The sequence below is a fragment of the Neolamprologus multifasciatus genome, chromosome 3 (assembly GCF_963576455.1).
Source record: "Neolamprologus multifasciatus chromosome 3, fNeoMul1.2, whole genome shotgun sequence".
Classification (NCBI taxonomy): Eukaryota; Metazoa; Chordata; class Actinopteri; order Cichliformes; family Cichlidae; genus Neolamprologus; species Neolamprologus multifasciatus.
In genome coordinates this window covers 4515907-4539631 of record NC_140441.1, presented here as the reverse complement: position 1 = coordinate 4539631, position 23725 = coordinate 4515907, and the positions used below count along the sequence as shown (strand labels likewise).

Here is a 23725-nt window from a genome sequence, read left to right as displayed (position 1 = left end):
CGTAAAGAAGACCCTGAGATACTTAAACTCCTTCACTTGGGGCAGGAATTCGTCCCCGACCCGGAGTGAGCACTCCACCGTTTTCCGGCTGAGGACCATGGCCTCAGATATGGAGGACCCTCAGATCTGAGCCAATGGTCCTCCAAATCTGACCCCTATGGGGCCATAGTCCATGGGACCCGGCCGGGCACAGCCCAAAAAAGGGCTTGGGCCCATCCTCCTGCAGGACCACCACCTACAGGAGGCGCCGTAGTGTCAGGTGCAATGTGTGCCAGGCGGTGGCCAGAGCGGAGGCCCTGGCAGACTGATCCCCGGCTACCAAGACTAGCAATTGGGGTGGCTGTAGCTCAGGTGGCAGAGCAGGTCAGCCACTAATCAGAAGGTCGGTGGTTCGATCCCAGGCTGCCTCCTGGCTGTATGACAAATATCCTTGGGCAAGATGACCACCACTAATGGTGGTGGTCAGAGGGCCCGGTGGTGCCTGTGTCCGGCAGCCTCGCCTCTGTCAGTGCGCCCCAGGGCAGCTGTGGCTACAATGTAGCTGCCATCGCCAGTGTGAATGTGTGTGTGAATGGGTGAATGACTGAATGTAGTGTAAAGCGCTTTGGGGTCCTTAAGGACTAGAAAAGCACTATACAAATGCAGGCCATTTACCATTTACCAATTGGGACAAAATCAAAAAAAATAAATACAAAAGCAAAACTCAAAAATGGCACAAAACCCAGTATGACCAGTACGAAGTCAAAAGACATACAAACAACACGTCACATGGAAGTAAAGTAAAATCACTGGTCTGCTTTGTGTGAGACTGACCTTTAAATAGAAACATGTGGAGAGATCCTTTAATATTACAATGATGTGTTATTGATTGACAGATTGCTTTACTTCAAACATGTAAATAAAATGAAAAATAAACAATTAAAAAAACCTGACATAAATGCAGTGTTTCATTCAGTTACCATGGTGACATAACAGGTAAAAAGAGTGACAGTTTTCTGTATCAGAGAACTCTGACTTTAAGGACACCTGCAAACCCATTAATCTGACTTTGTACTTATACCATTCTGGTCATGTGATCATGTGGTTTGTAGGAACGCTCCTCTTCCTCAGAGGATCCACCTGAGCTTCCTCTCCTCTCTCCTCCACCTGTTACAGTGAGGGAACGTCCTCCATGATGGAGGAGCTGCTGGAAAGTGCTGAGAGTTTCCTCCAGAGTGGATCACTGAAGTTTTTTATTCACATCAGAATTACATGTGAGAAGAAAATTTACAACCTCATTTTTCCAGACTGTCAGAATCAAACAGCATCACTGACTCGCACTGGAATGTAGCTGAATGTAAGTGAAGCTCTCAAATAACCGGTCAATTTATGTCCCTACACCCACCTATGGCCGTGAGCTTTGGGTAGTGACTGAAAGAACAAGACTGCAGATACGAGTGGTGGAAATGAGCTTTAACCTGGGTGAGGTGTTTTGGGCATGTCCCACCAGGAGGAGGCCCCGGGGAACGTCGTGGTGCTCCCCAGTCAAGCTGGAAGAGGTGGCTGGGGAGGGAGAGGGAGGACTGGGCTTCTTTGCTTAGGCTGCTGCCTAAGCAGTTAAGAGGAAGAAATGGATAGAAGGTACTTAAAGATTAAGCTGTTGCTAATGTAAATTGTGGTACCTGGAGCTCCAGTTATTAGTGTCCGTGAGGATGAGTTTAGAAATGAGAGTAGCCACAAATTAAATTTATGGAAACACCGCGTTAAAGTATCACCAATAAAACAGTATCAAGGCTACTAAGTCAGTTTCATAAATCCAATTTTCCCACTTGTTGATGCCCAGACTGGTTGAAACTAGATTAGTTTGCCTGTCTTTGCTGTTGAAACACAATCCAACATAATCATTCTAACAAGTCAAACTCAAATCACAAGACAGTCAGATAGAAACCAACAAATAAACAAACATTTGACTTTAAGCAGCACCGTTTTGTATCTGTAGAAATTCCTGCTGTGAACTACACAGTTCTATCTCCCACTGTCACTCTCTGTGGGGTGTTTCAGGGTCAGACTGAGGTCTCCAGTTTTCAGCAGGTCTTCATTCATCTTCGTTCAGTCTCTGTAAACCTGGTGCTGTTCTTCAGCCCTCCAGCCGTTCTGATACACGTGAAGCTTCCTGTTGCATCTGTCCCTCCACTTCACTCTAACATCTTCAGGCAGATTTTCTGTGGTTTTGAAGGGCAGCTGGACAGACTCCGCCCCCTCCTCCACCTCCACCTGACAGACTGAGAGGACAACAAACACACCGTGAGCTAAACAGATAGCAGCAGCAGGTTGCAGCAGAGTTATTGAATTGAATTGAATTTATATACCTTTATTAGTCCCACAAGGGGAAATTTCATAAGGCTGCCGACCTATTGCATGCAATGGCGGTGCCATCTTACCCTCCGACCATACATACATTACACAAACATCACATGGGGAAGACAGGTCAGAGAGGTATAACAATGGAAAATGCACCACATGAGGAAAGATAAGGAGAAAAAATAACTCCCCCCAGACTGAGCTCCAACAGGGAGATCAGTTTGAGAACAGAAAAAAACACCTCTGCACATGAAAAAACTCTTAATACACCAAAGAAACACATGACAAGCAACAGGGATGGGTAAAGGGTGCAGCATCGGAAGGGAACAAGCGTCGAAGGCGTTTGGAAAGGGAGGGGGGATGAGTGTGTGCATATCAATGTATATGTATGTGTGTGCGTGTCCAGAGTTCAGCTGAGACAGTGTCCTTCGCCCTGCCAGGCTAAGTAAACAGTCTTCCAGCCAACCCAGGTGGCCTTGCATGGAATGGGAAGGAACAGACTAAACACAATCGTTATCAGGGTGTTTTTGTTCAGCTCCAGCCTTGAGACCGCAGCTGGCGCCAAAGGGGTATCCGCATAAGTGATGGTGTTTTTACTTTAGTGCGAACAGCTCATATGAATTTCAAAGCAGTTCTACAGTCCAACACTGGTCTCTCAATCTCCCTTTGGAGAGCCGCGAGCTTCGCCATACTTGCGTTCTGCGATGTTGTCATTTCTTCTGCTCAAGGAGCCGATTTCTGAGAACTCACGGCAGTGTGCCTCCCCGAGATGTCATCCAATTTGCGCCCAGAGATGTTATTCCAAGCTAGCCCTTCCGAGATGTATCCAGTCTGCAGTCAGAGGTCTTATTCTGAGTATTCACAGCAGCCGTAGCCTCTCCAAGATCTTCTCCGTGCTGACTCAATGAGCCCATTTTGAGAAACTCACGCCTCTCCCATCATTTCAATCCCAGTGGGCAGCCTTGTGGGGGTTTGAACAGCCGGTTCCGCTTTCTTAATTCTTCGATAAGTCAGGGCCAAGCCAGCTCCGATCAGCCAGAACCCTGTTACCATGGTTACCTCTATCTTCAGCACTCAGGCTCACCCGAGCCCAAACTTCTCATTGAGAAAGGGGTGTCAATTGCATTCAGAGACCAATTGATCAAATCCATAATTCCTCTTTTAGGTTTTAGAGAACAGACTGTGAGAGAGTGTTCCAGGGAAAATACAAAAAACACAAGACTAGACAAGGACATAAGAGGCTAAGCAGGGAAGCTAAGGGAGAGGAGGAGAGGAGAAAAGTGCGACCGCCTTCGTCAAGAGCAAGAGCAGAATAGAGAAAGCTGAAGGACAGGAGCACATCACAGCAGGAGGTAACAGGACAGAAATCTAAAAAGTCAAAGCAGTTTTTAAAGATGTTGGAGACGATCAGAGTCTGATGGTGCTGCTTCACAGTCATGTCTCCTGTCGGTGTGGATCTACTTACTGCTGAAATGGTTTGTGGACCTAAAATGAAACATTAGAGAGAAGAGTTCAAAGAGTTCTAATCACAGATCCTGTCTTCTGTCAGGATCTGTTTCTTTCTGGGACAATATGACTCTCAACAAAGCACCAGATTTAAAACACATCTTCAACCTGGAGCCACAGAACCTGTCACATATCAAGGTTTCATTATTTCTACACATCACTAACTCCTCAGGATCAACACAACTCATCTCTACAGTTCAGTCTGAGCTGCTCTATTGGACCAAAGAGTTAAATCAGCTCCACTGAAACCTGCTGATAATCACCTGACCTCAGATGAGCTGCTTCCTCCAAACAAACTGAATGACTGTGTGGATCTGTTCCATCATGTTGAACATGAACAGCTTTGCAGGATGAAGAAAACGGCACAAGTATACTAATACTTCAAATAATTGTAAGCCTTTTTTTCTTCAACAATATTCTAAAAGTGCATCTGAAGCCTCGTGATATAGTTGAATCTCTGATTTCTGTCTTTATTGATAATGTTGATTTTTTTTAATTTCTACTTTGTGATCTGTGTTTTAGTTCTTGATTTGCTTGCTAAATCAGTATGTAGAGTTCCAGTCTTACTGGATTACTCCAAGTTCTGTTTGCTGTGAGTTTTCAATGTTTCATTATTTTGAATTTTTGGTCTTTATTTAGCTCCAGTCTCACCAGTGTGTTGTCTGTGTGTTTAGGACAGTTCTGATCTTCATGTTTGCTTCTTTCAGAAAGAACCTGACCGACAACATGACAGCAGCATCTTACAGGCCTGAGGACAGCCTGGAGGAGAGGGTAGAAGGGCAGAGGACAGGGGGAAAACACTAGAATACATAAATACATATATACATAAATCAGGAGGAAGGTACTGATTTTGATTCAGACCAGGTCTTGTATTAGATTTTTAGCTGTAACCTGACAGGACCTAACCAGAGATGATGTAATAGGAGTGAACCGATTTTGGTGATTTGCAGGTTCATAATTGACATTTTAAGATTTCAAAATACTGACTCTGAATTGTTAAATTAAAACTGCGGTTTTCTTCAGTTTTTAATGTTAGTAAGAAAAACCCCCAAACCTTCAGCGGTCCAGGTTACTGAGGAGACAGTACTCCGTCTTTAACATCATCCAAAGAAACACCTCTCGGACTTCAGATCAGATCCATAAAAATTAAGAATAAGACTAATTGTTATTAAAATGTCTTAAACCTTCAAAGATATGAGTTTCTCTCTTTTTCCTGTCTGTGAGCTAGAATTATCATGGATAAAAGCAGCAGTGTAAGTGTGTATGAGGCATGTTGTATGTTTTGAAGAAAGTCTTTCAGACTTGGTGAAGTCTGCTGACTGTAAAATAAATAGCATGTCAGCGATAATACAGAAACTCTCGATCACTGATCACACGCAAATTTCAACATGTTGACCTCTAACCCCTGTTTAGTCCATAACTCTTAATGAATTTAAGGGTTTTTTTGTTATTGTTAAATTGTGAGTGACAAAAAAAGTCTCAAATCTAACTTTCCTGAAGTTGTAGGAACCCTGGTTCCATCCTCAAACACCTGGGAGAATCCCAAGACGAAAACTGCTGGTGACCAAAAGGATTACGAAGGCTCATCTCACATTTGCCAAAATGATCTCAATGATCCCCAAGTCTTCTGGGAAAATAATCTGTGCACTGGCGAGACAAAAGGCTCAACTTTCTGGAAAGTCTTAGTCCCCTTACATCTGGACTGAAAATAACACAGCACTTCATAAAAAGAATATCATACCAACAGTCAAACATGGCGGTTGTAGTGTGATGGTCTGGGCTGCTTTGCTGCTTCTGGACAATTTGTCTCACTTGATGAACATGAATTCTGCTCCCTATCTGATAATCCTGAAGGAGAATATGAAGCTATCAGTTCATGCCCTTTAACTCAGATTATGCAACAGGATAATGATGCAGAAAGCCCACCTCTGAAAAAACAAAACAAAATGAACATTTTGCAATGGTGTCGTCTTAGCACAGACTTTAGTCTGAGACTGATATACTTGGGTGCAACCTTAAACTGCTGGATTAAAACATTAAAACATATTGTTGAAATATAAATAAATATAAAAAACACATTTTAAAATGTTCTATCTGCATACTTGTACTTTCATCATGTTTTTTAGAAATGTTAATCTGTTGTAACTGTGAAGCTCATCAACTTCACACTTGGCAGAATATCACCCTAACAGTACTCTGAAAGACAAGGTAACAGAGAACAGAGGAAGATGAGACAAGAGGAGGAATTGACACTCAGGGAGCCAAACAAATGAGAATACACGAAAATAGGTACAGAAACAATGACACTTTAATGTGATAAAGGTTTCTGTGGCTTCTTGTTGAACATGTGTTTCAAAGGCTGTGTGCAGCTAAGACTCATTGAAAAAAAAAGAGAAAAGGCTAAATAAAAACCAAAGATTCAGAAAAAAAACAACATAATAGCAGCAAAGGTCCAGAAAAACTGCTGCATTAGTTTATCAGTCCCGTTTACTCTTTATACAAATGACTGTACAAACAGTTACCCAAGTAGCAATGAAATGCATATCAAATAAAAACATGGTAAAAGCACAAAGCCATAAAATAAATGTATAAAAGAGAAACAGAATAAGTCCAAGGCAAACGCACGGTCACCTCTAGATTTCAGCCAAGATCTTGGCTGCACCAAGATTACCTGAGTAGATGATCTTAGTGCTCTAACAAGGATGTACAATCTAAGGAATTCGATAAGGTAGCTCGCCGCTGTGTTGTTGATAATTTTAAAAGTAAGCAGCAGTATTTTAAATTGGATACGGTATTTAATGGGTGCAGTGCAGATCAGCAAGAACAGGGATAATAGAGGCAAACCTCCCAGTTCCAGTCAGAGGGCCTAGCCACAGAAATGAGATGCAGTTGGTAGAAGCTAGATCTATCTACAGCAGACACTTGTTTATCAAATTTAAAAGAGCTATCCAGCAACACGCCCAAATTGCAGTGTCAGAACAGTGTCAAACAAAAAACAAACAGTGTCAGAGGTGGAACTGGCAAGGGAACCAAGGGCATCACGAAGTTGGCCACGAGGGATATTACTATCAAATACTACGATTTCCATTTTCTTATCATTTAAGATAAGAGAGTTTCCTAAGAGCCATTATTTGACCTCACACAAACAGTGCAGAGACAGAGATCATCAGTTAGTTCAAAGTAGATCTGTATATCATCAGAATAACTGTGGAAAGCGATATTGTATTTCTGAAAGATCACACCTAGAGGGAGCATACAACCCCCCTTTTACTTTTACTTTTAACATCACTGTTTTCGATCTGATTATGTCTCCCTTTCTCCAGATGTAACATGTGTATCTCCCAATGTTTCCCTCTGTGGGGTTTTTCAGAGTCAGACTGAGGTCTCCAGTTTCCAGCGGGCATTCATTCATCTCTGTTTTATCTCTATAATCCTCGTCCTGTTCTTCATGCTGGTCAGATGCATTATGATACACATGAACTTTCCTGTTGTATCTGTCCTTCCACTCCACTTTAGCATCTTCAGGCAGGTTTTTTGTGGTTTCGAAGGGCAGCTGGACAGACTCGCCCATCTTCAGCTCCACCTCACAGACTGAGAGGACAACAAACACAACATGAGCTGTACAGACAGCAGCAGGTTTGTTTTCAGAGTTATAGAGGAAGGTAAAGGATAGAAGCAGATCAGAGCAGATGACAGAAATCTTTAAATTCAAATGAGTTTTTAGAGCAATTGGAGATGATCAGAGTCTGATGGTGCTGTGGTTTCTTTTAACTTATATCTTTGGTCTATGTGCATCAGTGTAAACTCTCCTGTCACAGCTGGTCTTGGCTCACAGCCAAGGGTTGCCTTTTTTGGCTGGATTTACAGTTAGGAAGACTGAGACACAGTATGGTGTAAGCAAGAAGTGTTTATTTGCACATATAGCTTTAAGGCCATGACAATCACTGGCAGATTAAGCTTTCTCACCGCACAATCTCTCTCCTGTCTAATGACAACTGGCAGCCTTAAATACTCTAGCTGTTAAGGACTAAACCATTATTTTACTGTTAGGTGAGTTTTTAATTTCTGACCTTCCATTCTACAATAAACTATTTTAGTAAATAAATAGATACATTCTACCATTTTCATCTGATCAAATATTTTATACAGGGCTCTAGATTAACTTTTTGCCATAGTTGCACTGGTGTGCCTAACTTTTTTTCTTAGGTGCACCAGCACAAAAGTTAGGTGTTTTTCAACCACATTGTTTAAAACCGCAGTTCTACAAGAAAGAATAACTTTATTTATCCTGAGGGGAATTCTTTTGTCATGTACATGCTCAAAGCAGCAGGAGAGACAGAGGAATAGATAAATAAGATATACAATATATACAATAAGAATAGTAGTATATAGTAATATACAGTAGGATAGTGCAAGACATCGTATCAAATAACTCTAATGCACAAAGATTCCCCACAGTCCCTAACACACACACACACACACACACACACACACACACACACACACACACACACACACTGCAGCACTGACCTCTGACTTTAAGTTCCACTTCTTGTTTCTCCTTTAGGATGCAGGAATTGCTGTAGACGGTGCAGGTGTAGGCGTTTGTGTCCCAGTCTGTGGGGTATTTCAGGGTCAGACTGAGGTCTCCAGTTTCCAGCAGGTCTTTATTCATCTGCGTTCGGTCTCTGTAAACCTGGTCCTGTTCTTCAAGCCAGTCAGACACTTCTGGATATACATGGACCTTCCTGATGTTTCTGTCCTTCCACTCCACTTTATCCTCTTCAGACAGGTTAACTCTGGTTTTGAAGAGCAGCTGGACAGACTCCACCTTTGAATCAACCACCACCTGGGGGACTGAGAGGACAACAAAGAACAACATGAGTTGTTTGACTAGTTTCAGTCTGAAATATATCCGACTTCTCCACTGAACAAAGACAGTGCTGCATTTCTTCTCTGTCCAGTCAGTGGCAGAGATAACCATTTGCTAAAAGAAGTGTTACTGTCACATGTCCAGACTCAAAGCTTTACTTGCTGTCTTCGAAAGAGAATCAAGAACTTGTTCCATGAGGGGTGTCCTATGAAAGAAGTTAAACATATTTAGACTTTCAAGTTCAATTTCCCTTTATGGGATGAAATGTTTCTCTTAGCCCAAGTAAGTGCAAAATTGTCAAAGTGAAAACCACTCAATATAACAAAGAACAAAAGAATAGACAATGCAAGGTGATAAAATACAAGCAATTTTTTGGAGATTGAGTTTCAATCTGAAAAATAATCAAGTGTCCAAAACCTCTGGTATGACCCTGTCTGGATTATGACTCTGATACTGGATATTGGACTCAGAGTAGCAGAACTAGCTGCCGACTAGCCAAGAAGCTGGCTAGTTGGCAGTAGGGCTGGGTATCATCACTGATTTCTATAATCGATTTGATTCTGGTTCGTTTCAATTCAATTTTGACTCAAACAGTCAGAAATATTATAATTTGTCATCTTTAAGCACAGACAGTGTGTCCATGTATGTGCCATCTGCACTTTGTGTTTACTTGTTTGTATGCAATCCGCTTACCTGCTCTCATTCGCTGTTTTAGTTGTTTGGTGGTTCGTGAAACCACCAAACAGCTAAAACAGCAGTGTGAGCTTTAAGCTGAGATTCTGGCATTTCTGGTAAAATACATTCATATTTAAAAATCAATCCTGGATTTTACTGAATCGATATTGTGATATTCAAACTAAAATCAATTTTAAGCTGACTAGTTCACAGCTAACTGAGCTTGTTCACCAGATAACATTGGGCCTACGAGGACACAGATGACTGAGGAAGCTGACAATAGTCTTTCAGTAAAAAGTCTTTTTGCATCCCAACAGCAGAAATATCTGCTGTTGGGATGTAATAGAAAAGTATATTGGACTTTGTTAAGTTAAAGTTGCTCTGTATTAAAAATGTGAGGAAGAAGAAGCAGATAGCGTACCCGGAGAGCCGGATTGCAGACTTGGAACAATGCACCAGGACAAACAATGTCATTGTTTCACCAACACCAACAAGAAACCAACAGTGATCTTAAGGTTTGTAAACAGGAAGCTAAATGGATCTCATGTCTTCATGAATATATATGTAACAAATGCAATGTTGGCATAGCCAAGAAAGCCTCAAGAAATTGGGTAAAATTCAAAGCACTGCAAACTAAAACTAAGCTAAATGTAACACTGGAAGATGTGGAAAAATACCAGTGAGCAACATGAACTGGACTATAAACAAGGTGACACGCATCCACACTTAAAGCACACAATTAAAATAAGTGATCTGGAGAAAATAGCTGCATCACTCAGACGATTGCTGAATATAATCAACTCCAACTTAAAACATTTGAATATATGAATCACAATATATAAGGTTTTAAAAACATCTAAGAATTAGGGATGCCGTCTTCAGATCAGGGACTAAAGCAGCCCTCAGACTGCCAAGAACTGACCTCTCCCAAACTCACCTGAAGCATGAAGACTAAGCTGGTGTAATGGAAATCTGAAATAGACTGAGCTACACACAAAAAACCCATTCCCTTTCAGGGCTCTAGAGTGTGATCAATTTGTTCGCATATGTGACTTAATTTCTCAGTGGTGCAACTAAGAGAAAATCGTAGGTCGACCAGCCTTTCGAGTAAAAAAAAAAAAAAGGAAAAGAATTTTTTTTTAAAGTCTCAGCAACTCTGAAAATCTCCATGTGGTCAACAACAAACACACACTATGCCCATATCGTGGTCTAAACCAATCAAAGGTAGTCAGGGGTGGGACCTCTCTGATTGGTCGTGGTCCAGATAGTCCTGTCGGCCTACATGTGTGTATGTTTGAAAGTGCAGGCGGATAGACAGAGGTGAGTAGTAGGCTGGGTTTCAATAATTGATTTAAAATTATTTTAGCTTTAATAAAGCAATATTAATTCATTAAATCCTGAATTCATTTTTCAATGTAAATTAATTTTGCCAGAAACTCCAGGAGCTCACAAAACTATTTCAACAACCACCAAATAGCTAAAACAGTAAATGAGAGCAGGTAAACAGATTCTACACAAAGACAAACACAGAGCTTCCTCACCCGATGGCGCAAACATGCCATCAGGGCTAAAAGTCGACATCTCACTGATTCTGAGCTGCAGGTTTTGTCCCTCTCTGACCAAAATGTACTTCAAGAACAGTTTCCCATCTCAAATCTCTGTTTTCTGCACATTTTTTCTTCTTATTACGCACCAGTCTACCATTGGATACAGCACTGTTTTTATTCTTTTCCCCAAAAATGTTTAATAGTAACGAAATTAAAACTTTTCAAAATTATGCCAAATTGCAAAACTCTTAGCTGTGTCTCTAATCAAACCTCTGTAACATTACTCTGCTTCACTTCAGCAGCATCAGGTAATGTTCATATGTTAATTCATGGTTTTCTTCAGTCTTTGTTCTTCTGCAGAATATTTTTAAGGCGGTTATCTGTTATAAAGCTGGCAACATGATGCACTGCATTTACTATAGTGAGTGTGGAAAGACCATGGCCGGCAATACTGCATTTGTGACTGCTGCTAATACGATACACAGTGTATCCAGAAAACACATTATATGCTGTAATAAATGCACTGCCCAAGTGTCCCCTCTTCCCACTGCCTTTAAGCGTCAGACGATGATTAAGTTTATCATTGTCTACAATATTGCCAAAGAGTGCCAAAGCACTTTAAGCACAACCACTTTTTCAGTAACTTATCTTTCTTGTAGAAATGTGCTTCAAATAAAGAACTTTGTGTTAACAAGATTGTTAGTTAATCATTTACAAATCAATATTGTCTGTATGGATGGCAATTTCCCCCTGAAAAAGTGCAAATGTAAAAATGCGGTGTTAATTGATGCGGTTGAAAAATCTGGGTGCACCGAAGCAAAAGGTTAGTCAACAGCTTTATATGGCTTTAATATGCCTTTCCAAAACGGTCAGATAAAATGTTTTTAGTATCATCAGTATATGTATTGCAATAATTCTCATTGCTGCATTTCTAGTTTAAAAATTTAAAAAAATTGTTTAAAAGGTCAAAAATGAATATGATATCAAATCCAAGGCAAAACTATGTACGCTCTGACCTCTGACTTTAAGCTCCACTTGTTTCATCATCAGGATTTTTTCTCCCTCCCTGCTGTAGACGGTGCAGGTGTAGGTGTTTGTGTCCCAGTCTGTGGGGTATTTCAGGGTCAGACTGAGGTCTCCAGTTTTCAGCAGGTCTTTATTCATCTCTGTCCGGTCTCTGTAATCCTGGTGCTGTTCTTCAGGCTGTTCAGAGCCGTTCTTATACACGTGGACCTTCTTGTTGTTCTCCGTCCACTCCACTTTAGGGTCTTTTTTTATCAGACGAACTCTGATTTTGCAGATCAGCTGGACAGACTCCACCCCTGAATCCACCTCCACCTGGGGGACTGAGAGGACAACAAAGCACAACATGAGCTGTACAGGCAGCAACAGGATTTTCTTCCTCACCAGTTGCAGGTAAATTACAGCAGAACCTTTTCTCTATTTTGGATTGGAGTGGAGAAAGATTACACACTGCTGTGTAAGAGAGGCTGTCTATACTTCTTTTATCACATCCTACTTATGTCTTTTCTGCTGTGGCTTCAATCAATAAAAAATACAGATCAAAGCTGGACAATGAAAATGAACTCAGAGTGGCAGACTTAAAACTCCACTCCAGGTTTCAGAAGATCTGCAGCAACAAGCAGGCTCACACCAGCAACTGAAAAGACGTCAGGATTAAATGTGTTATTTTTACACAACAAACCTTTATTTCTTTATTTTTCCATTCAGGTAGTTGTTTATGTTTTTAAACCCATTTTATACGGAGGACCTAAAAGAATCACACTATGAAGATGGTTTGTTTTTCTGTCATTTAAAAGTAGTTTAGTAGTAGTTAGTGGTTTATTTTATTGCAACCTGTAATTTATTGATTGTTTAATTTTATTTGTTCAGATGTTTACAAAGGTTTCATGTGTGAAATAAACTGCAATGGATTTTTTTGTAAAACAAAGGGGGGGGGAGGGGGGGGTTAGCAAATAAAGGTTTGGGAACCACTGGGTTAAGATGATTAGAGATGAAGATGAAAATGTACCAGCGAGTGAAGAAAGTGTGTTGAGGAGATGGAAGTCGTTTGAGAGGCTGATGAATGAAGAAAATGAAAGAGTGAGAAGCACAGATAAAGGAAACCGTGAATCATGCATTACAGAGGATTAGTAAGGAGGAAGTGAGGGCAGGTATGAGAAAGATTAAGAGTGGAAAGAAAAGAGGGCAGTGGACTTTTTTGATCAGACTTTCTAACACTTCCTGTTGTTTAACAAGTATCCTCTAACTTTAGAGAGAGCTGATTTTCACAAACAAGGACCTTTAAAATGAGCAAACAAATGAAAACCTAAAGCTATCTGATCATGGAGATTAATTATTGTGTACAGCCTCAGTAATTTAATTGGTGAAAAGATCTGGCACAGACACAATGTGCCTCCTTTAACTGATTACTTTTGGGGACAGAGTCAAAGTGAACAAAGGCAGTTTGATGGCACGACTTGGTCTCAATATAAAGATTCCTGCAGAAACACAACATTTTTTCCATTATCATCAGTGAATGGTCACAAGTTAATATTATATGAAACACAAGTGAAAACTAAGTACACTCTGACCTCTGACTTTAAGCTCCACTTGTGTGTCATTCAGGATTTTTTCTCCCTCCTTGTTGTAGACGGTGCAGGTGTAGGTGCCTCTGTCCCTGTTTGTGGGGTATTTCAGGATGAGACTGAGGTCTCCAGTTTTTAGCGGGTTGCGCTTCATCTCTGTTCGCTCCTGGTATGCTGGGCTTTGGTCTTCAATCCTATCACAACCATTCTGGTGCACATGGACTTTGTTGTTGTATCTGTCCTTCCATTCCACTTTAGCATCTTTAGGTAGTTTTTCTGTGGTTTTTAAAGGCAGCTTTACAAACTCCTCCCCTGACTCCACCTGACAGTCTGACAGGACAACAAACAACATGAACTGTACAAACAGCGGCAGCAAGTTTTCAGAGTTTTAAAGAAAGCTGAAGGACAGGAATTGTTTCAGCCTCTGGACTTTTGAGTGACAGTTAAGGAGCCACCAGGGGACACTTGTTAACCATTAGTGTGTCTGGCACGAGAGACTCACCTGACATGAAATAGTGTTGAAAACTATATATGAGACCCCCAAAAAACACCAGAACAAGAAGAACTACGACAGCTGTGGCCCAAAGTGGAGGTTTTTCTGTGGAGAAACAAAAAATAAATGCATAAATAAATTATGACCTTTGAATTCTGAAGTTAATCTGAGCCACTGTCCACCAGCTCTGACCTCTGACATAGTGCAGCACTACTTTCTGTCTCAGGATGTCTTTGTCCCTGAAGATGGTGCAGATGTATCTCCCACTGTCTCTCTCTGTGGGGTGTTTCAGGGTCAGACTGAAGTCTCCAGTTTTCAGCAGGTCTTCATTCATTTCCGTTCGGTCTCTGTAAACTTCATCCTGTTTCATAAGTTTGCCACCTTTGTTTGAATACTCCTGAACTATCAAGAGTTCTGGGTCAGAGCGAGTCCACTCCACTCTGGTGTTCTCAGGCAGGTCAGGTTCAGTTTTGCAGGGTAGGACTGCAGACTCTGAGCCTTCCTCCACCTTCACCTCCATGAGGTGATCTGAAAGGACAAGAAACCACAATATCAAATATAGGACCAATAGCAGTCACACTCATGGCAAATGACAAGTTTCTGTATTTCTGACCTCTGATTCTACAAATGTGGATCACTACTCTTTGCTTTGAGTGATAACTAAACTGGAATTTATGAACTGCTGCTACAGCTACAGACAATTGAGGGATCATAATGAATGTTTCAGTGTTTTAAAATAAATCTTGAATTTTTCCTCATAGACATATGTAAAAAGTCTGAGATTTGTCTCCCTGAGAAGAGAAGACGACTCTGCACACCTAAAAGAATGTAATGCCATATATCACAGAGGCTGTATCAATAAGATCATTTTTGAGTTTACTTTCTTGCTCATGTTTTGTTGTTTCATTTTAAGGTTCGGTCCATTGTAAATCTTTCTGTTAGGTTAATCAAGACTTTCAGAACTATTCAGAAAAAACTTGGCTTTTCTTGTTGCTTTTGGGACTATTTGAGCTTTATCTACTGTTCTGACTTTTACTCTTTCATTACAGCAGGTTTGACCTTTGACATGCAGCTGGATGTCACTCAGTCTATGTTCTTCTCCTCCAGCACTGATGGAGCAGGTGTAAATACCGCTGTCAGTCAGTTTGGGTTTCCTCAGAATGAGGCTGAAGTCTTTTGTGTTTAGTGCATAACGACTCATTGATGTGCGCCCAGTGTAGCGCTGGTTTTGCCCTTTAACATCGTCTCCTCCTTTTCCTTGTAGGTGGACAGATTTGGGATTGAGGTCACTGCAAGTCCACATCACTGTGGGATTGTCCTCGGGTATAGAACCTTTGTAAACATAGGGCAAGAGGACAGAATTCTCCCCCTCATATACCTCCACCACCACAGCCAGAGCATGCTGGGAAACTGTGAAGACAGAAATCAAAAAGAATGTTTGGGTTTGATTTAGTGTTGAAATAATAGATTACAAGTAACATTATCTTTAGGGAACATTTTACAAAGAAATGACAACATTTTAATCTTTACATATTTAAATAGAGTGAAAAGGCTGCTGTGTCTGAAGGACCTCTCGATGTATCAAGAACAGTTTAATGCTCCTCAGCACAGATTATCCAAGTGTCCTTTTCTGTCCTGAATGGATGAACACATTCTCCCAAAACACTCCTAAGGAAAAATTTAGGTTAGGTCCCAGCTGCAAAAATGGACCACTAGGAGCAGAAATAGCTTTAAATGATCAACTAAAACATTCCAACAGGCAGAGATGTAGTCAGTGTTGGGGAGTAATGGAATACATGTACTGGCTTGACATATTTAAAATACACAATATGAGAAACTCTATTCCGTTACAGTTAACGTTTAAATAGGTGGTAATCAGAATACAGTTATTTTGTTGAAATAAATAGAATGCACGGCGGTCTTTTCCTGTTTCATATGTTAGGATGTTGGATGAGCATGTCTTCAGGATCTCTAAGTATTAACATGCTGTTTTTAGACTTGGTGGATAGCATTAACAGCCTGCTAGCTGCAAATAATCATGTGCAGTTTCACATGATTATTAACAGACAAAAAGAAAACATATTACTGATACAAAAATAGTTTTCTAAACAAGATCGCTGCAAAAAGTGCAGCCTTACCTAATGTCCACCCTACTGTTACTCGTTTTATATTATGATTTAGGCTTAGAGTACTACCGTATCAAAAGATGGCAGCTGAGCTGGTTCATGCATCTTACAAGGATGCCTCCAAACTGAGGTTTTTCTAGGCATGTCCTAATGGAGGAGGACCAGGGCAGAGCTAGGACTCGCAGCTTCAGTTAAGAGTGAGAAGAAAAAAAAATGCGTTCACGTTTGCAGTTTTGTCTTGTTCTACAATATTTGACATTTTAAAAAACAAACACTACATTTTTGGAAATATTAGTGGTTTTTTTCTTATTTGTTTGTTTGGTTTGTACTACTTGAACACTAAAGTTGTGCTCACATGAGATGACAGTGCCAGCATTTGCCAACAGCTCATTTAGGTTTTGAAACCCCTGCCCTGAAGTATCTGCAGTCATGATCAGAGTCCTCTAAATACTAAAATTTTTCTTTTATTACCTAATTTACTAGAGGAGGCATTGGTGCATCCTTTATGAAAGAGGAGATAATGTCGTACCACAGTAACTCAGATGAAAAAGAGAGCAATTTTTTGATTGATGTTTTGTTTCCTGTTTTGTTTCCGTTACAATATTATACATTAATGTATAATATTGTAACGGAAACAAAACATTAATCAAAAAATTGTTGAAACACAAATTACAACAATTGTATAAAAATTACAATCATCAACTCAAATACTTGGTTCTAATTGAACAGAACTTTCTATGAACTTGTAAGAACTGTGTAGAACATGAATCAGTCTGTGTCAGATGCTGAATTTGAAATTTCCACTGAAGTCACGGGTAAGAAGTAAGTGGAACCAAGATTGAGGCCATTTGCTTTTTGAAGTTTGCAAAGACTGCTAAATTTTGCCAATGGTAGTTCACTCTTTGCAACATAGTAGCTGTTCTAAACAGATTTTTCGGGTTTATTTTTAGTATGTTCTCTGCAGTTGGTGTTTGTTCTGGGAAATATATGCAGACTGAGAAATAATGCATTTCTTGCATTTCTCATGCGCCTCATTCCTTCTAATGGGGTCTTTCTTAAAAGTACTGGTCCCAGTAACAAAGGCGCCTGTCAACTCAGCAATCGAGGGAAAACCAACAACACACCCGGCAGAACAAGAATTTCACTCGCATGTACTGTACCAGTGTACTCCACATGTGATGTGACAATAAAAGTGATTGGATTTGAACATCATGTTATTTAGCTTGTCATAGTCCAGCCACAGAAATTCTTTTGTCCATGAAACCATAAAGCTGCACTTTCTTTTTGCCTTATAGTCTGATTTGTCATAACTTTTCCGTTTTGTGGTAGGCTTTTCTTTGGCTGTCACTTCTTCACCCTGACCTGTCTTATTTGGCTCAGCAGAACTAAAATATATATCCTGCTGCTTTTACACATGCACTCACATAACGCTCAGCGATTCTCTGCGTGATCAACCTCTCACATGTTTAAGCTGCGGGAGATTTCACTTGTCACGTTTGAATAATAAGCTAATGAGTGATAAGACGATGTCCACATGGATTTTAACATCCATGTGGACAACCCTCAGGACAAAGGGACTAAAGACCTGAGTAACACTCTGGGCAACTTTGTGCTGACTCAGCATGTAACAGAGCCCACACATAATAGAGGACACACTCTTGACCTACTGATCTCCAAGGGCCTGAGCATTTCAGAGGTTACTGTGTCTGATGTGGGCCTGTCTGATCATTACTGTGTTTTCTTTGAAAGTTAAATTTCAGTGCATACAAATACGTCAATAGCAGTGATCACAAAACGGTGTATAACTGAACACAGTAGTGAGATCTTTAACCAGGTCTTCCCATTAACACCTGACCTGTCCAGAGTCAGGTCAATGAGCTCGTCAATAGCTTCAATGCTAAAATGTTAAATGTTATGGACACTATTGCTCCCATTAAGGTGAAGGTTATCTCTGGAAGGAAAAAGTCTCCATGGAGAAACTCCACACTGGTGAAAAATGAAAAAAGAGAGTGTAGGAAAGCTGAGCGCAGATGGAGAAAAACAAACCTCCAGGTTCATTATGACATCTATAAAGAGAAACTTCACAATTATAATTTACAACTGAGGAGTGCAATAGGTCCTACTTCTCTGACATCATCACTAAAAACAGTCATAATGCTCGGGTCTTATTTTCTACAGTTGACAGGCTAACAAACCCTCCTGTGTCAGTGGCAGCTGAACTTCGACCATGGCCTGCAATGACTTTGCCAAATTCTTCACAGAAAAAATCCAACAGATTAGACAAGCAATTGGTAATCAAACTTTTCAGAGGGAATCAGTTCCGGTTACCGCATCAGTGGTAGTTTGCGAGATTAAACAGGAAATAAACAATCCTCACAGTTTTGAACAAAAAAAAAGAAAAAGCTTTCGATTTTAACTGGTAACTTTCCAGTCAGTCACACTTTGGTAACAATAGCAGATATAGGTGGCCACTTCATTGCATGTTCCTGTCACCTGTCTGAGAATGATGTTGTTGTGATATAAAGGATTGTCGGACCTGTCAAAAAAGCCTTTTATCTCAGATCTGCAGCCATGACCTCACCGAGCTAGCTTAGCACGGCTAGTTAGCCTCTCCCAGGCTCAAACTGTCCACACAAAGTCGGTCCAGACTTTCTCACACCACCCCTCGCTCTCTTACAAATAAAGCCACACATCATTACATTGGTAATTTCCCACACTGCGTGTATCCACCTGTGCGATAAAACTTCGGTCTGAGTGCAAGATAAACATTGTTTACATGTCGTATATAACATAGTAAGAGTTTCTTACCGCTCGTGAGGAGCAGGAGCAACAGCAGCATCTTCAATCTCCTGCAAGAAACAGCAACCAGTTAAATCCAAATACTTCTCATTGTTGCTCTTAATATTTGGGGATTTATATCTCATTTGGAGCCGTCGATAAAAGACAGTGGAGGGAGTAACACCAGCTATACTGTTTACTTTCGGTTTCACGTGAACAGCAGTGTCCTGTCTTCCAGGTTAACTGGTTATTACTTTCACTGGCATATGTATTGTCTGAGGGAGCTGCACTGCTCAAACAGCTCTTATCTCCAAACTAAACTCTCAGCGCCCTGAACTTGTTTATTGACTAAACTTACGATAAAACATTACAAATACACTTACTCAGCAGTGACGTATTGTAATGCAGTGTATCGCCGCATGGTGGCGCTTCTTGTGTCATGACTCTTTTAGGGTTGCCAACTCCCTGAGAAATAAATAAGGGACACCTCGCGACCCAGTTGTCTTCACCCTTCCCAGTGTGGTGAATTTTTTAGCGCTTTTTTGTGTGTGAAATTATTTTTTTAACCATTTGACTTGAATTTGATTTAAGTAGATGCGTATTCTTTGTGATATCAACACATGGGACACATAAATCATTTAGGCATTTATTTTTAGCTCAAAATGACAACATTAACACAATAAAACACGTCTTTCTTAAACAGAAGCCTGTCATGCTTAACTTTTGAGAATAAAAGTAAATCTTTCTTTAAAAGAACTTAAAATTATATAAATTAATAGAAAACAATAGAAAGAAAAATATTCTTGTAACAGTGCACATTTAGTGCATTTAGTGCAATTGGCTTCAGTGGAGGCATTATTTCAGCTTTTGCTCCCGTTTGTAAACCCACTTGTTCCCATGATTACGCATCATAACTCATCATCATTATTCATCTATGTATTACTTTTATGTATTACTCATCTATTTGTTGTAATCATCTATCCTTGCAGTTGTTTATTACACAAAATAAATTATATTATCACACTTCTGGCCACATAGCGCTGATATTCACTGCACATGCCCATTTTAACCTTAACCAGAGGGTTTAAAAACAAACAAACCAGTGTTTACCATATCTGCTTCTGCCGTGGCCTGGTGGATAAAAATTGGTTAAGGGTTCCCCGAGCTTTCACGCCCCTCATGTTCTTCATGTGCTCAGGTGTTTTCCTTTTCCCATTCTTCCCTGTACTTTTGCAGCCTTTTTTCTTTCTCTGAGAGGAACAAACATTGCTGGTCTAATGCTGGGCTCACACTGTGCGATTTTTGGCCCATTTTGAGCCGATTTTTGAGTCGTGTGACCAATTTGGTGATCGGCCCGATTTTGGCCGCAGCCGCTCACACTGCTCACGCGCAAACACGTAAACGTCGGTGAAAAAGACGGCTATGCAGCGTGTGATCTGGACACAAGCGATGGAGGCACAACAAAAAGAATGTTTTTCATTAGCAATTTAGCAAAGTTGATGGTGGTGTGTGTCTGTGTGAGTGAAAGACAGAGAGGGAGAGCGAGCGACAGATTTTCTGTTATAACCTTCATTTTATGGAGGCACAGTGTGACTCAGGTCGCATCAGAGCATCGGGCGGTATGGTGTGAGACCTGCATCGTGACCTACGAACTTATAACCCCTGCGAGCCAATCGCACAGTGTTCGCCCAGCTTCAGGTGTACTGTCGTCTGAGACTTGCACCGCAGTGTCGGCGTTTGTTTCCCTGTTGGCCATGCTTTTTGTTGTGGTCATCTGTTGTCTTTTCTGTATTTACTGTATTTTCTCCGTAAGCGACCTTTCCTCAACCAATGAGATGAGCGGTTCTGAATTGTCATAAGTGTGCTGTCAGCTCATTGGTCACAAAGCAGGAGCGGGGCTGGGAATTATGTTTTCAAACAAAGCGTTAATTCCATTAAAAGTTATAGACTACTTTTGATTCTCACTGTATTACGGGACAAAGTGCGTCCCTTATTAGCTCAATACGGGACGTGTACTTTTGTTTCTAAATACGGGACGATTCCGTTTTTTAAGGGACGGTTGGCAACCCTACCCTCTCTCTTTATTCTTCTTCGTTGTGTACACGGACTAGTGTGCTCTCGTGTGTGGTAGAGCTGGCACTTTTATTTTTGATATTTAAAATAAATGAGTACTTGTGGAAAGTTAGACGTTGTTGCTCATTCGCTGTCCACCTGCACACATCTGCAGCTGGCTTCGTCTCCACCGCACGTTACAAAGTGTGACTTTCACCAGGTAACGTGGGCATTTTTCCTGAATCAGCAGTAGGCGTGTCCAGGTAAAATGAGGGTCCAGAGCTTATCGCTGGTGTCATGAGGAAAATGTCGGCTCTTTATTTATGTTAAAGAAGACTTCTTCCAAACTGACCAGAAACATGCTTGTCAGACTCTCACAGCAAAGGATCAGACTCACTGTGCCTGACGGCTCAGGCCAATGATGTCTGTTAGATTGTCAGTTGTTTAGTGCTTCTGTACAGTTAGTGTCACCGTCTCTATTTCAGAATAATTAATATGTGGAAAACACTAAAAGTTGGTTGTCTTCCAATATTCTAGCATAATTAGAAAAATTAGACTTTGTAAGTACATATTATTACAGTCCTAATGCCAGTATGATTCTTCATAACTCCTGCTTTGAAATACTGAACTGTAAAATTTACCTGATGAAAGATAATTTACAGTGGCACTCTGTCAGGATAATTCTGACTATAAGATCACTGTATTAATCTGAATCCTTCTGAAATGTGCTGTGAATGAATGCTGATGCAACTCACTGTGGGAAAGCTGTTAATAAAATGAATCTGTGACACATGCAACACATTCACAGAGGAAGAGGACACAAAGGGAGGACACGCAGAGGCTGTGTTAAAGTCAGAAATCCAAATCTTTAGTCAAAAACAGGGAGCAAACAAACAGGAAGACAAGCAGTCCATCAAACAGTCTACAGGGTCAAACATACAGAGAATTCAAACAGCAGTAAAAAATAACTGGACACTGAAAAAAACTCTACTTACCAAAAGCAGAAGCACACAGATGACAGATCAGATGCTGAATGTTGCAGGAACATGCTCACGTGTGGTGATCATTCAGTGCTGCTCCGGCAGGTTACACAGTCCAAGACTGATATGCTGCCCATCTGAGAGTTTGAAAACACACATGCAAAGATTTATTTTGTGTTACACTCAAAGTTGGATGTTCATTTTTGTCCTTTAAAAATGTTTGTGTATTTGAAAGCACTAACATTTAAGGATGACTCTGATCGTCTCCTTTAAAGGGGAGACAAGTGTATCCACTGATCCACGTCACTTTACCTGGACGATGACTCCTCTCTCCCTCACTCAGAAACACTCCTAATTAGGGATGCAACGATACCACTTTTTTCAAACCGATACTTGGATCTGAGTACTTGCCGATACAGAGTACAAAACCGATACTTCTACCACACACACACACACACACACACACAAATGCAATGAATTGGAAGACAGGTTTTATTTTATTCTCTGCCGATAAAAAATAAAATCTTAATAAAAATGACCACAAAAAAATTTCAAGTGATAAATAAGCACTTCTGTTAAATTAGTGCAGAGTCTCCACATTGTAATTTAACAAAATATCACTGAACTATTGGCACTGTCTCGAGCTTTCAGAATAATAAATAAACACTTCTGTTTGGAATAAAATAAACTTTTAAATTATTGCAGAGTGTCCATATTGTAAACAAACAAACAAAATAACGAAAGTATTTGGCATTGACGAAAAAACTCCTCATCTGCCCGTGGATCATCAGTCCACTGTGCCGTTAACCTCTTAAGCCCCAAGCCTAACTGTTTTCCTGCCTTTTGCCCCCGTATCAGGGGGCGTTGGGGCTTAAGAGGTTAAACCAAGGACTGACATCACACACACTGCTTGTCTTTACCTCTTTAGAAAGTTTTGGCACCATTATCTCCCTGATGTGTGGGCGGCTGGCAATTTCATATCGCAGCTCGAGTATGCTGAGAAGAATCCTGTTTTCCACGACCAGCATTGGCTGGTCATCCAGAGCGATAAAATGAGTCGAGCCTCTGTTATTTTAACTGCCCGTGGATTTTCTCTTGACATTTTTCATCGCTTTTCCAAAACCTGAGTTAAAGTTGGCTGTTCCACACTGCTGACATTTTGTTTAGCCTAGCTACAGCAGCCTCCAGTTTCTCTTTTTTATCTGGAGCTGCCAGTCTCACTCGCCTAACCCTGTGCCTGTTTAGCGCGGGATGTCCCCCTAGTGGCCAATCTAAAAAACTACAACAGAAATGACAAGCCACCCTCTGATTAATGAAATAAGTTGGTATCGGTTCATGGTATCGGTTAACTTTTACGAGTATGAGTACACACATATTTTACAGTATCGGCCCCGATACCCGATACCAGTATCGGTATCGGTGCATCCCTACTCCTAATATAACCAAGCAAATAAATAATATTGAAGATTTACTTACATCATTAGAAAAACATCAAAAACATCTCCCTTTGATTCTATTTCTCCATTCCTGCTGAACATCAGGCAACAAATATCCCAGTAAATCACAGTAAAATGTAAAGCACATATTTTCTCTGCTTTGTCTAACCTCTGCAGAGCCTCTGTCAAGAAAAACATATCTGTAAGCATAAAACAAATATACATTTCATAACACGTCACTGGACAAACCTCGGTCAGTTGATTTCCTCTGTGCAGTGCAGACGAGCATCAGTCAGCAAGTCAAGGTGGTGAGATGGACTGGTGTCCTTTG

At 40.6% G+C, this 23725-nt stretch overlaps 2 protein-coding genes across 3 annotated transcripts in view; one reads left to right on the top strand and one right to left on the bottom strand.

The window, feature by feature from the left end:
* The window catches only part of LOC146521164 (protein NLRC3-like), a 482659-nt gene that overhangs the window by 406589 nt on the left and 52345 nt on the right, over positions 1-23725 (top strand). The gene's annotated exons all lie outside the window — the stretch shown is intronic.
* Positions 1951-19136, bottom strand: LOC146521167 (butyrophilin-like protein 2). Of its 2 annotated transcripts, XM_085154363.1 has the most exons (8): positions 18957-19136; positions 15082-15432; positions 14215-14550; positions 14032-14127; positions 13536-13859; positions 11958-12287; positions 8377-8703; positions 5922-7437 (listed from the first exon to the last, which is right to left on the bottom strand). In XM_085154363.1, the coding sequence occupies exons 1-8, from the start codon at positions 18985-18987 to the stop codon at positions 7043-7045; spliced, it is 2190 nt and encodes a 729-aa protein (XP_085010489.1). In that variant the 5' UTR covers positions 18988-19136; the 3' UTR covers positions 5922-7042. The 2 variants fall into 2 exon arrangements, with proteins under 2 accessions (XP_085010490.1, XP_085010489.1); XM_085154364.1 differs by lacking the exons at positions 5922-7437; positions 8377-8703 and adding an exon at positions 1951-2261.

Bases quoted from the DNA above. Each gene is read 5' to 3' on its own strand.
- LOC146521167 (XM_085154363.1), bottom strand. From the start codon at position 18,987: ATGCTGCTGTTGCTCCTGCTCCTCACGAGCG. The intron at 14,551-15,081 runs GTCAAACCTGCT...TTGTCCTTTCAG, and splicing joins CATCCAGCTGCATGTCAAAG to ATCACCTCATGGAGGTGAAG. The intron at 14,128-14,214 runs GTCAGAGCTGGT...GTTTCTCCACAG, and splicing joins AGTGCTGCACTATGTCAGAG to AAAAACCTCCACTTTGGGCC.